The 11940-nt window shown below is 40.5% G+C and overlaps 1 protein-coding gene across 1 annotated transcript in view; it reads right to left on the bottom strand.

Moving 5' to 3' along the window:
* The window catches only part of LOC106525380 (A disintegrin and metalloproteinase with thrombospondin motifs 15), a gene marked incomplete in the record, with an annotated part of 27159 nt that extends 15242 nt beyond the window's left edge, over positions 1–11917 (bottom strand). The window contains 4 exon segments of the mRNA XM_014019606.1: positions 640–923; positions 2828–2995; positions 6904–7036; positions 10970–11917. Of these exon segments, the coding sequence (XP_013875060.1) occupies positions 640–923; positions 2828–2995; positions 6904–7036; positions 10970–11872 (1488 nt within the window).
* Between the last annotated feature and the right edge of the window lie 23 nt (positions 11918–11940).

The raw sequence follows: 11940 nt of genomic DNA, 5'->3' as shown, positions 1-11940 counted from the left end.
TACTAAAAGGTATTTTGACAACAAATATACTGTATATCAGCTGTAGCAACATCATATGAATTCTGGCATTTTACTCATAGTCCACCAGGAGGCGCCAACACAAAGTCAGACACTTCACATGAGATTTGGACCATCTTGTGGGGGAAAGCTTATTACCTCCTACTCATGAGCGCCCCCTCTGGTGGGGAAACTTTTTTCAGGGATACAAACTTTTTCAGAACACCGGTAGATGGTAGCCATTACAGACGAACGTGGTTGCTGTTCCAGCAGCGGCTCGGTCACACACTAACGACATTAGTTTGTTATCATTACTGAGCTGCAGGACTGCTTTTTATCCTTTTTTCACATCATGTCTCCTGATGGATCTGTTATTATCTCACTCTGAAGCACAGAGGAGTGTCAGTGGTAAGCTTGCTTCAACCACTTTTTACGTCGTGGTCTCATTTTCGGACTCAACAATTTTGTGAATGAAGCTGATATTTCAGTTAAAATATTTATCTGAGTATAGTACTACCCCCCAACATTATGGATGATTTTATGGATTTAATTTTACGTATTTTACTTGAATAAATACGGTAATTATTGAGTGATAAGAATAACCAGGTAAAAGAAGAACAAGGATGTCTTCTCTTGTCTTACCTTGATGTGCATGGTGCTGTTCTTATCAACACAGGTGCTTCTGTAGCAGACCTTGGCGTTGCCACAGCTCGTGCCGTCTGCCCAGGGAAAGTGACGAGTTTGGCACACAAGTTGTCCCCGTGCCTTCCCGGTGCACCACAGCTTTAAACAGGGCTGCATGTAAGGGCAGGGCCTGGAGCCTGGTCCGAAGGCCAGCTCACACTGACGGTGCAGGCTGTAGCTGGAGCCAGGCAGGTCCTCATGGAGAGACAGCTGGGTCTGAGGCTGGTCCAACAAACAGTCTCCTGCACACACAAACTAACACAATTACTAACAGTTGGGTCATGTTATTTACTGCTGTTTTACTGGTAATTACTTATTATTGCACTTTACTATTGTGAATAGTATAAGGTGAGTGAAAATGTCTTTGCCTGTGTCTGAGTATGTGCGTGTATTACCTACTGTGTGGGGACCATTTTTGTCATACACACTTAACTGTGGGGACCAACAGGTACTTATGGGGACCTAAGCCTAGTCCCCAAGAGGAGAAATGCCTTGGTGGGTCAGGGGTCAGGTTTAGGAATAAGTTGTGAAGTTAGGTTTAGAGTCAGGTGTCAGAGTTAGGCTGAATAAATTAATGGAAGCCAGTGCAATGTCCCCATTACTGAACATCATTTCAAACATCCATCATCTAAAGCTGCTTCTTCCTTTCAGGGTCACTGGTGTCCATATCCAGCAGTCACAGTGGGAGGGGTGGGCTACACCCTGGACAGGTCTCAGTCCATCACAGAGACACACATAGAGACAAATGAGACAAACAACCATTCACTCTCTCCTAGGCAGGGTTATCAATTAACCTAACAGTCAAGTTATTGGTCTGTAAGATAAGTTAAGATAAGCTAAGATAAGATAAGATAAGATAAGATAAGATAAGATAAGATAAGATAAGATAAGATAAGATAAGATAAGAAAAGAAAAGCTAGGATAAGATAAGATAAGATAAACTTTATTGTCCCAAAGGATATTTGTCTTGGGTACAGAACCTGACTGCTACACAGTTCAAACAACCCACAACACAGACACTTTACATCCTCACATAAAACACATATTTAGAATAAGACATTTCAAGAGAGAGAGTACATAAAAGAAAATGTCAGTACAATTTAAAATCATAAACATCATTGTTTAAAATCAGAATTCATGGTTACTGTTTGTTACTGTTTACGGCTTTAATAGYAAGTGGAACAAATGAGTTCTTATAGCGGTTCAGTCTACATGTGGGAACTCTGAGACGCTGACCTGAAGGAAGAAACTGGTACTCTGGATAAAGAATATGAGTCGTGTCTGAGATGATTTTCTGGGCCTGTTTGGTTGTTGTTTCATTGAAAATGGTCTGAAGTGAGGGATGCTGCTTGACTTCCATCAGCTTCATAGGTTTTTGTGTAAGACAGATGAGTTTGGCCTTCGTATGGACAGACAGGTTACCAAACCAGGTGGAAATGCCATACCTAATGATGCTGTCTATTACAGCATGGTGAATTAGCAGCATCACTTTCTGACTGACACCAAAGGCCCTCAACCTGCGCAAGAAATGTAATCCTGGATCCTGTTGCAGACATATTCAACCTGACCAGTCCACGAAAGTTTGTTGTCTATTTGTATTCCAAGATATTTGTAGGAATCTACCTGGGCAATTACTTGATTGTGGATAACCACTGGTGAGTGGTCTCCAACTGCCTTTGGGTCAAAAATCATTTCCTGGGTCTTTTGGACATTAAGAGTCAGAAAGTGTTCCTCACACCACTGAACAAAAGTTTTGATCTGCTGTCTGTAGCTGGCTACATGTGATGTATCTGAAATGAGGCAGAGAACAGTTGTGTCATCGGCTATTCTGAAACCGGAGTGCCCAGAGAAAACCCACACATGCACGGAGAGAACATGCAAACTCTACCCAGAAAGGTCCCCAGCTTTAGCTGTGAAACTCAGAGAAAACAGTCACTGCCCTTTGCTTCAGTGTGGAAACACCCTAACTGTTGTATTTGTGAATTCAGCTTTGTTTTAAAAGACATCTGAAGAGCAGAGCATCATGGGAGAACACTGGGGATCATATATGGACCCCCCCCCCCCCACACACACACACACACACACACAGTGTGATAACTAGTCATTCATGTGTATTGTGTTAGATCTGCAGAGAGTTTTCACTAACCATGACCTCTGTCCAGGAACTCTGTGATGATAGCTGCACTGCACACAGACCAGGGCTGGCTCCTGTCGACCTGAATCAGTGTCGGTGACATCATATGGTTGTCCTTTAGTTTCCCAAACACCTCCTCACATGCCTTCACATTGTCGTGGGGCATGCTAAAGATGTGACCTGCCAGGAGGGACAACATGCAATTCATTCTAGTTGAGTATAATCTGATTAGTAATCCTTGCTGGCTGGATTCATTGATGACTAATAAATATGAGAACTTTTGCACAGAAAGAATTCATTTACAGGCACCGCATTTCACAGAAATCAAACTCAGCTTGGACTGCAGGAAGAAATGAAGCTTTAAAACAAAATATACACCTTAAAAATCAGTTGTGTTGAAATCATTTTGTTTCCTAAACAGAATTAAATCCTCTTCATTTTGCCCAACATATTTAGTTCTGAACTGAACTGTTGTTGGGATTAGATTATTCTGCTGTCATTTTGTATGTGAGGAGAGACTAAACCAATGCCTGTCCTGAGATTTTTTTCTTTAGGACATTGCTTCCTGTCTTTTTTAACAGGCCTTTTGCATACTTAATGTTAAAATGTGCAAAATGTTGTAACTTTGTTGGTTTTATATACCTTCTACATGTGTTGAAATTACAGAAGGGTGATCTTGAGATTAAATAAAAAATGACTGATGAATGTATTTTGCCATATTGTATCTTGCTATTTATACTGTGTTCCAAATTATTATGCAAACTGGATTTAAGTGTTGTAAAGTGTTTATTTTTTGTTCCATTAAACTCATGGATGGCATTGTGTCTCAGGGCTCATTGGATCACTATAATTAATCTCAGACACCTGTGCTGATTAGTTTACCAGGTGAGTTCAATTAAAGGAAAACTACTTAAGAAGGATGTTCCACATTTTTAAACAGGCCACCGGTTTCAGGTGATGTGGGAAAGAGAAAGGATCTCTGCTGCCAAAAACACCAGATAATGCAGTGACCAAAAGGTATGAAAACTGAAGCGTGACCATGGTACTGTAAAGAGATTTGTCAGTGATTCAGAGCACAGAGGAGTTTGTGCAGATAAAGGCATAATGATGAAGGTTTCTGTTAGAAAAATTAATCTGATTAAGAGAGCAGCTGCTAAAATGTCGTTACAGATCAGCCTTTTGAAGCTACTGGAGCCTCTGGAGTCCCATGAACCTCAAACTGTAGGATCCTCCAGAGGTTTGTTGTTGTGCATAAACAGTATTCACATTCATTACTTAAGTAGACGTATAAATACTAGGGTTTAAAAATACTTTTTTGGAAATAGAAGTATCAATTCAAGCTTTTATACTTTATACTTTTATACTTTAGTTTTAAAACCAGTACTTTCATACTTTTACTTGAGTAAAAAGTAATGAACACTTTAAAAAGCCATTAATGATTAGACTACTTGTTTAAGCCACGAACATCTTCATTGTAGGCCAGTGACTCCCAACCAGGGGGACATGGACCCCTTGGGGTACATGAGCATATTACAGAGGGTACATGGAAAAATGTCCCAGGTGTGTAAAAATAAATAAATAAATAAATAAATAAAAATAGGACTGGGATATGTAGGGCCCTATGATTTCTGCAAAGTGGAAAATGCAGACTGAGTGAAGGAACTGAAACACACACTTACACGTACATACTTACAAGGAACTGACATAAAATTGAAAAAAAAATTAGATTATTTCAGGTGAGTTTCTGATGTATTTTGGACGCTGCTGTTCCCTGCACCTGCCATTACCTGGTTTATTTATTTAATTGCTTGTTCACTTTCAAGGCAATATTTTTATCTTTATGTTTAATTTGAGTTATGAAGAAGAAAATGCCTGAGAATTAAACGTTCTAGAACATTAAATAATTTTCATTTAATAAATCAGTTGTTGTACATTATAGTTTTGGAGAATCATCATTATGATTGACAGAAGGGGTACTAGTGGTGTGACTAAATGGCTCAGGGGTACACAAGTCTGAAAAGATTAGAACCACTGTTCTAAGCTACATCTGCTACAGTCTGTCCTGATATTTAGAGTTGAAAATAAATCACACTCCATAATTATGTTGACAATAGGTTGTTCTGTTTGAACTGGAATTATACTTTTAAATGTAGCTAATAATGTAGACTAACAACATAAACTGGTTAGATTAAATTAAATTGGCTTTTAATGCTGTTATATAACTGTTGTCGCAAAAAGCAGAAACGCGTTGGAATAATACCAGAAAAGTCTGCGTGTATCATAATCAAATATGATTTAATTATGAGCGACAAACAAACAGAACTGAATCAGGAAATTCTGCATGATTGTGACTGACTCGTCAGCAGAAAACAGCCAGTAATATAACATCATGTTAACACCATGTGACAGTTTACAACCAATCACAGATTGCCAAATATACTGTCCAGCCAATGACAGGGCTCCCAGCTCAAAGAGTCTGTTATCAACCAAGAGAGTTCAGTCCGTTGTGGAGTCCTGACGTCCGGAAACAAACAGACTACGAGCCGAAATGAGCTTTCAGAAAGATACGAGTGATGGACAGTGTCAAGGTGAAACAGATATAAATAATTAGTCCATGACAATAACACTACAATATTAATATGAAAATCTGAAACTAAAAAACAACTTAAATTATACATTAATTGAAGTTTGGAAACGTTTTTAAATGCATCTTTTCAGAACCACATCTGACACAACTTGTAGGGGGAGGGGGTGTGACTGCTCATCTGCTGAATAAATGAAAACTATGTAACACTGCTGTTTTACACTTAAATTAAAAAATATTTGACCACAGTAAACCGGAGCAGGACTAGAGAGATGAATATGATTTAAATTTATATTTCTGTGACTGTAACGACCCACAGGAGACACAGCAGTAACAGCAGTAGTTATTTCATTCCTCGGCTTTAGCAGCTCCTTTAATTCCACAGCTGACGCTGCTAAAAAGGACAAATTTGTTTTTCTGGATCCCTGAGAGCAGAACTTCAATCTGTGAACTCGTAAAGTCCTTATTACTTTGCGATGTTATTTATGAATGGACACTTCCTGGTATCTGAGGCAGGAAACACAGCCTTATATGGTGTTTTTGGGGTGGTAATTATGCTAATCTCCTCTCTCGTGCACGAGCAGCTGGATAGAACAGGTGAATTTACGCAGCTNTTTGTTGAATCTGACGTGACATGTTCGTACGAACCCTTTGTACGAACAAAAGTAAGAGAAATTTAGGAGAAGAATATGAACATGTTCTTGCATGAGGCCCATTGTTTGTATTTGAAACAGTTTATGGTTAGTTTTTACAGTATTTTTTTTTCATGAGTCTGAAAATGAAAAGTATGAGACTCAGACTTTAAAAACATTTGGAGCAAATAGACAGCAGACAGGAAAGGGTCGACTCAGGTAAAATGACTGTATCTACCACTGTCAGAAACACAAAGCAACATAAGTCACAATGTGAATCTGTTGGTTTGTAAATGTTCAGGACCTGAATCTCCAGCAGGAAGTCCTGAATAAGAGCAGCTGTTAGTAATTCAGATTGTTTTATGCATCTTCTCTGTGCAGCTCAGTCATTTAGTTTTTGGTATAAATCATTACCAACAGTCCAACTGTTGAAGATGAGCTCAGGTCCAATCACAGGAATGGGTTTAAAGAGTTTGTTTACCTGCCAGTTTCTGCTGTCATACCAAATATAAAATGTTGAACAGATCCCAGCCCAGCTCTGAGGGACCCAAACAGACTGGCTTTGATTTGACTCACATTTAGTCTTAAAAACACACATTATAACTGCAACATGAAGTGACTGGAAAGAATAAATGTAGGATCTTTGAACTCTGGTTTTAGAATCACAGTCCCACTGTTGGTTTTAAAAGTTGAAAAGCTTTCAAAGACAGTTTCCTCTGTGATTGAGCAGAAATATATCAGTTCAATACATCTGTAAAATACATTCAACCCTTTTTTTCATCTGCAGTTCTTCTCAGCCCTTTGTTTCGAGCTAACCTCACCTTCTGAAATGCACAAAGTCAGTTTCCAGTCCTCATGAACAGCTGTCTTACCAAGTTCATGAGCAGCTGTAAAAGCAGAGGGTAAACCATCATCTTCAATAACAGAGCAGCTTCTCTTTGGGTCACACACGGTCCCAACATCTGCCATCCCCAGTGTGTCACAGGTCGTGGCCCCACACAGATCCTGCACACACAGACCAGTACAGTTAGGTCCATATGACACACATTTAGTCTTTTTACCTGTTTACTGAGACATATTCAGCTTATAGTTCTGTAATGTTCATGGACATAAAGTCCAGACATTCAGCTCTCATTTGAGGGTCTCCACATTAAAACTGGATGAAGGCTTCAGGAGTTTCAGCTCCTAAACGTGCTGCCCTGTTTTTAAAGGGACCAAAAGGAATTGGACAATTCCAAAATAAAAATCAGTAGGTCCTCTGGATGGTTCTTCTTTAGTGAAACGTTTCGTCTCTCCTCCAAGAGACTTCTTCAGTCTGATGAGTTTCAGGTGAACTTCACCTGAAGCTGGAGTTCTGCCTCTCCAGCTCTTCTATATAAACTCCTTGATCTGGACCTAACTGTGTTACATGTGAAGAACATCATTTCGTTTTGGACTTAGACGTTTACAAAACTGTGAGAAATTTTAGGCATGGACCAAGTATATTTTGTGTAATTTGCTACAAAATAAAGTAAAAAAAGGTTTATCATGTAACGTGACCAGTTGTGTGAAGTTAAATTTCATTTCAAGACAAATGTGTAAAAAACCCACTCTGATCATAAATGTAGACCACTCAGACTTTTCCTCTCCAGTGAGTGTCTGACAGTTCATCTCAGTCAACTTGCTGGAGTGTCGGTCTACAACTTGTCAAGTGTGTTGACGTGTTGATGGTCGACACCTACAAACACTGAAAAGATTTGAGAATGCATCTTGTAAAGGTGGATTGTTGTTTTTTATATTTTCATTTGGATTTTGATTTCTTTGCTTGGTTCACTTCTCTTCTCTGACAGTTAATTATAACCTATTTTTGACCAGAACATGTCCATTTTCATATATAACTTGGAACTATACGTGTCGTTAGATCTTTATTTTTGGCTTTTGTAATTTTATACAAAAAAAACTTAATTCATCATCAATTCATCATTTACAAGTTATTATTTCCAGCTGTCCCTGTGTCCAGGCTGATCCCTCTTATTGCAGCAATGAAATCTGGTTGTTTTTGTCCAGATTATGAACAGGGGCGGAGCCAGGGGGTGGCCAAAGATGGTCATGGCCACCACAGACAAATGTTTGGCCACCCTGCTGTACACACCCCTTACACAGTGAAACAACCTTTAGGGGTGTAATAATCCTCCTGAACACTTGGTGGCAGTGGTAGGAGAGAGGCTTAGGGTGAATTAAGCTTTTCCTACATCTCTCATACACAAGGTTATGAGGAAAGTTTTACCAAGGTATTTTCTCATTACTTGTTAATATGTTGACTGTGTGAAGTGAAAAGTGACACAATAAGTGAACGTTCAGACGAGTTCAAGTTGATTCATAAAGACTATGCAATCATTTATTTACACAAATTGACCAGATCATAAGTTGCACCTAATTGTGGTTATTCCTACAACAAGCTTCAAAGTTAAATGAGATAAAACTCGCGTCCGAATTTTAATTCAAATTAAACTCAGATTACTTATATAGAACAGTAAAACGTCAGTTCTGATGTTACAACCAAACAATTTCACTGGCACTTTCAGCTTAAGTTTTGGCAAATAAAGACAAAGAAAAGGAGGAAAGTAATGTTAGTATTATTACCAATGTTACTTTATCAAGAGTGTGTCCACCCGGATCAGCACGTCCCTTCTGCACTCAGTTTCCACATGACACGTCACCCTGAACACGTCAGTTTTACCTGGTGATGCTTCTCAAGCAACCCGTGGGTAGTCACTGTCTCACCTCCGATCAGTCAGGGAACTTTTTAATCGACTCGCTCACTGTTCCTTGGAGAGAAAGGTGTTATTTTAGGTAACTTTTCATCTGTTTCAGTCCAAGCCAGAAAGATTCAAGCTGTACATCCGGTGCCTCCTTTCAAAATAAAATCTCTCCTCGGGAGTTAAAACACACTTTGGAGGTGAGAAGCCTCGGGTGGGACATCCGGCTGGCGTGTCGAGTCCTGGCCGTTAGATCTTCCCTAGTTGGCTCATGGGCAAGACCTAACGAGCCAAACTGGCTTCTCCGGAGAGAAACTCAGCHTTCCTTCCAAGTTTGGCATCCAGGAAGAAGTGTGTGTCACTCAAAGGCGTCCATGTTAGTAATAGAAGCGGATGACTATGGTTCCGCCCTCAAGCGTTAAGATGAGTCAGAAAAAGGAAGAAAGATAAAGACTTGCCAGCCAGGCGCCAGCCAAGGTTAAATTCTGTGGTTGTCCAACAACAGAATATGATAACATTTCTTTAGCTTTTCTCCAGATATATTCTAAGAGAAATCACTGCAAAACATTTATGATGATTAATTAACATTTCTGATTTATAATCAGTCTGAACCATTCCTTAAGTCCAGATAAATGTAAGATTTTCTCAAGAAAAATCCACAATTATATTACTATGTTCCCAGTAAAATAAAAACAGTGATTTATATAAAAACACAATGAAAACATGGTGGTCATTTTCTCTGTGATTTTTTATACCGTTATAAATCTTTAAGGCACGATAAAAGAAAAGAAGTGGTTCCACTTTCTTGTGACAGTCATTATCATGATTTAACAAATGCATAAACATTCTTAGTTAAACGACAAATGAATCACGAACAGAAGAGATTGTTCTGTCCATTATCTGATTAAGAGAACTGAGAGGTTCTCTTCCACGGTTAGAATGACCTGTCATGGCCTAAATAGAGTTCAGTTTGTGACAGAGTTCCTGTCGTCTCGTCAGGCCTGTCCGAGGCCTGCTTCGAGGCAGTAAATCTTGTTTCTTCACTCAAGGTGACCCCTACACAGTGTTTAACAGTTTGAACCTTGACTAAGCTCAAAGAAGTAACAAAGAAGTGATGGTTTTCTTTATAAACAGAACATACGCCTATGTAATCTGACATGGTGACAAATGTTTTTTTGTCATCATAACACACAGTGTCATTTTATGTTCTGAAGGCTGCATGATACCCTGCCCCTTTTAGTTATGAGTAAGCGTATGACTAAATCAGAAAAAGTGAAACACTCCTCTAAATTCACTGTTGGTGGTTATCAGTATTGCACCTGTTCATTGGGTAAAGTTATTAATGTTAGTTTTAAACATGCAATTGAAGGTCATAATTATGTGGCACAATGATGTGGTACAATTAAAAATAAATCAATAATAAACAATATAAAAGTAAAAAGCACCCGTAAAATCATTGGATGTGATAAATTGTGTCACATTAATTAATCTTATCTCAGCTGTAGCAGTGAGATTAAAAACAGGATGATGGAAGTAGTTTAATGAAGAATCTGTCTCTGAAATAATTATTAAATCAAGTGTTTATTCATGTAGGTAAAAGTATGTTAAACAACCTGGTAAAATACACCAGAATGCAGGAAATGGCATCTATTTTGTTCAAAGTTTTCTGGCGGAGGACCCTCAGACCCCCCAACAGTGTGTCCCCACCTTTTAAAATGGTTCTGACTCCATGATTACAAGGTAGTCACTGCCTGTATGAGGACATGAGGAAATGACTGAAACACTAATAACTGCAGAAACTTTCAGGTAAAATGTTATGTAATGTTACTGGTCACCCCTGTGTGAGTACTGGTCCCAGTCTGGTCACCACTGTGTGAGTAGTGGTCCCAGTCTGGTCACCCCTGTGTGAGTAGTGGTCCCAGTCTGGTCACCCCTGTGTGAGTAGTGGTCCCAGTCTGGTCACCCCTGAGAAAAATGTCTGTCTCACCACTGATTATGAAACAGTATATTTTCCACACTACCCATATGAAGGGCCAGTTTCATCAATCCAAATGTCAGGTTTCTCATTACTTCAGATAATTTCCCTGTATTATGAAACTGACTGTGATTTTACAACCATATGTGTAAGTAGAGACGGACAACACAATGAATGTCCAGAAGCATCCAGAGTTGTTGAAGTGATTTGAGCCTCACTTCCTACCTGTTTGGTGAAGAGAATGGCGGTGTCCCAGTACCCAGGATGCTTGTCGCTGGGTTTGTTTAACTTCTTCTGCCAGGAGCAGAAGTTGCGCAGACTCAGTGCAGCGTTCCTGGACACCTTCGGACCCTTGTTGGCCTCATCGATCACCATGAAGCCCACCACCACGATGCTGATGGAGTTCATAATGCTGGGGTGTTTGTAAAGCTTCGCTGCCACTGACATCAGGGTCAACAGGTAGTGCTTTAGGTCGTCTCCATGAAACCTGGACATGGACTCATCTGCCACCACCAGAACCTCCAAGAACCTGGGTACAGAAGCGAACCGTTTGGACCTCCCCAAGCTCTTCAACACGGCTTCGGTCAGACCCCCCATCATGTTCAGGTGCTTGTATTTGTCCAGAGAGAAGCTGAGGGGGGAGTCAAGAGGAACCCCACACCTGCTGCTGGAGTTGGCCCCCTGACGCTGCAGAGCGCGGCTCCGGCGGTGGATCATGTGCGTCCGGTCCAAGAAGTTTCCACTTTCCTCAGCAGCTGCAGCCTCCTCAGGACTCAGACTGATGAAATACTCCGTGCCCTCGTAGGAGAACCACCCCTGCAGACCTCTGCACAAGCTGAGCGCAGCGAACGAGCCCGGCTCGGAGTTCACCGTCCCGGAGTAGAAGCATCTCCTCAGGGCGCTGGAGTCCTCCGGAGGGATGCTGCCCGCTGCCAGGAACCCAGAGTCCGGTGTGAGGTGCAGGAAGAAGTCCTGTCTGAACGCGCTGACTTTAAAAACACGTTCCTGCTGATGTTTGTTGTGATCCAGGAGAACAGGTGTGCACACATCCACCTCCGTGCACCGAGCTGGTTCACACTGAACTGACAGGAGTGTGAAGAAGACACACACACCAACACGAGCAGCCATTTCTGCTCGTCTTCAGTGTGTGTGTGTGTGTGTGTGTGTGTGTGTGTGTGTGTGTGTGTGTGGCAATC

The sequence above is a fragment of the Austrofundulus limnaeus genome, unplaced genomic scaffold (genome assembly GCF_001266775.1).
Source record: "Austrofundulus limnaeus strain Quisiro unplaced genomic scaffold, Austrofundulus_limnaeus-1.0 Scaffold224, whole genome shotgun sequence".
In the NCBI taxonomy this organism is placed as follows: Eukaryota; Metazoa; Chordata; class Actinopteri; order Cyprinodontiformes; family Rivulidae; genus Austrofundulus; species Austrofundulus limnaeus.
Note: the sequence above shows the minus strand (reverse complement) of the source record. Positions and strands in the feature narration are given on the sequence as shown.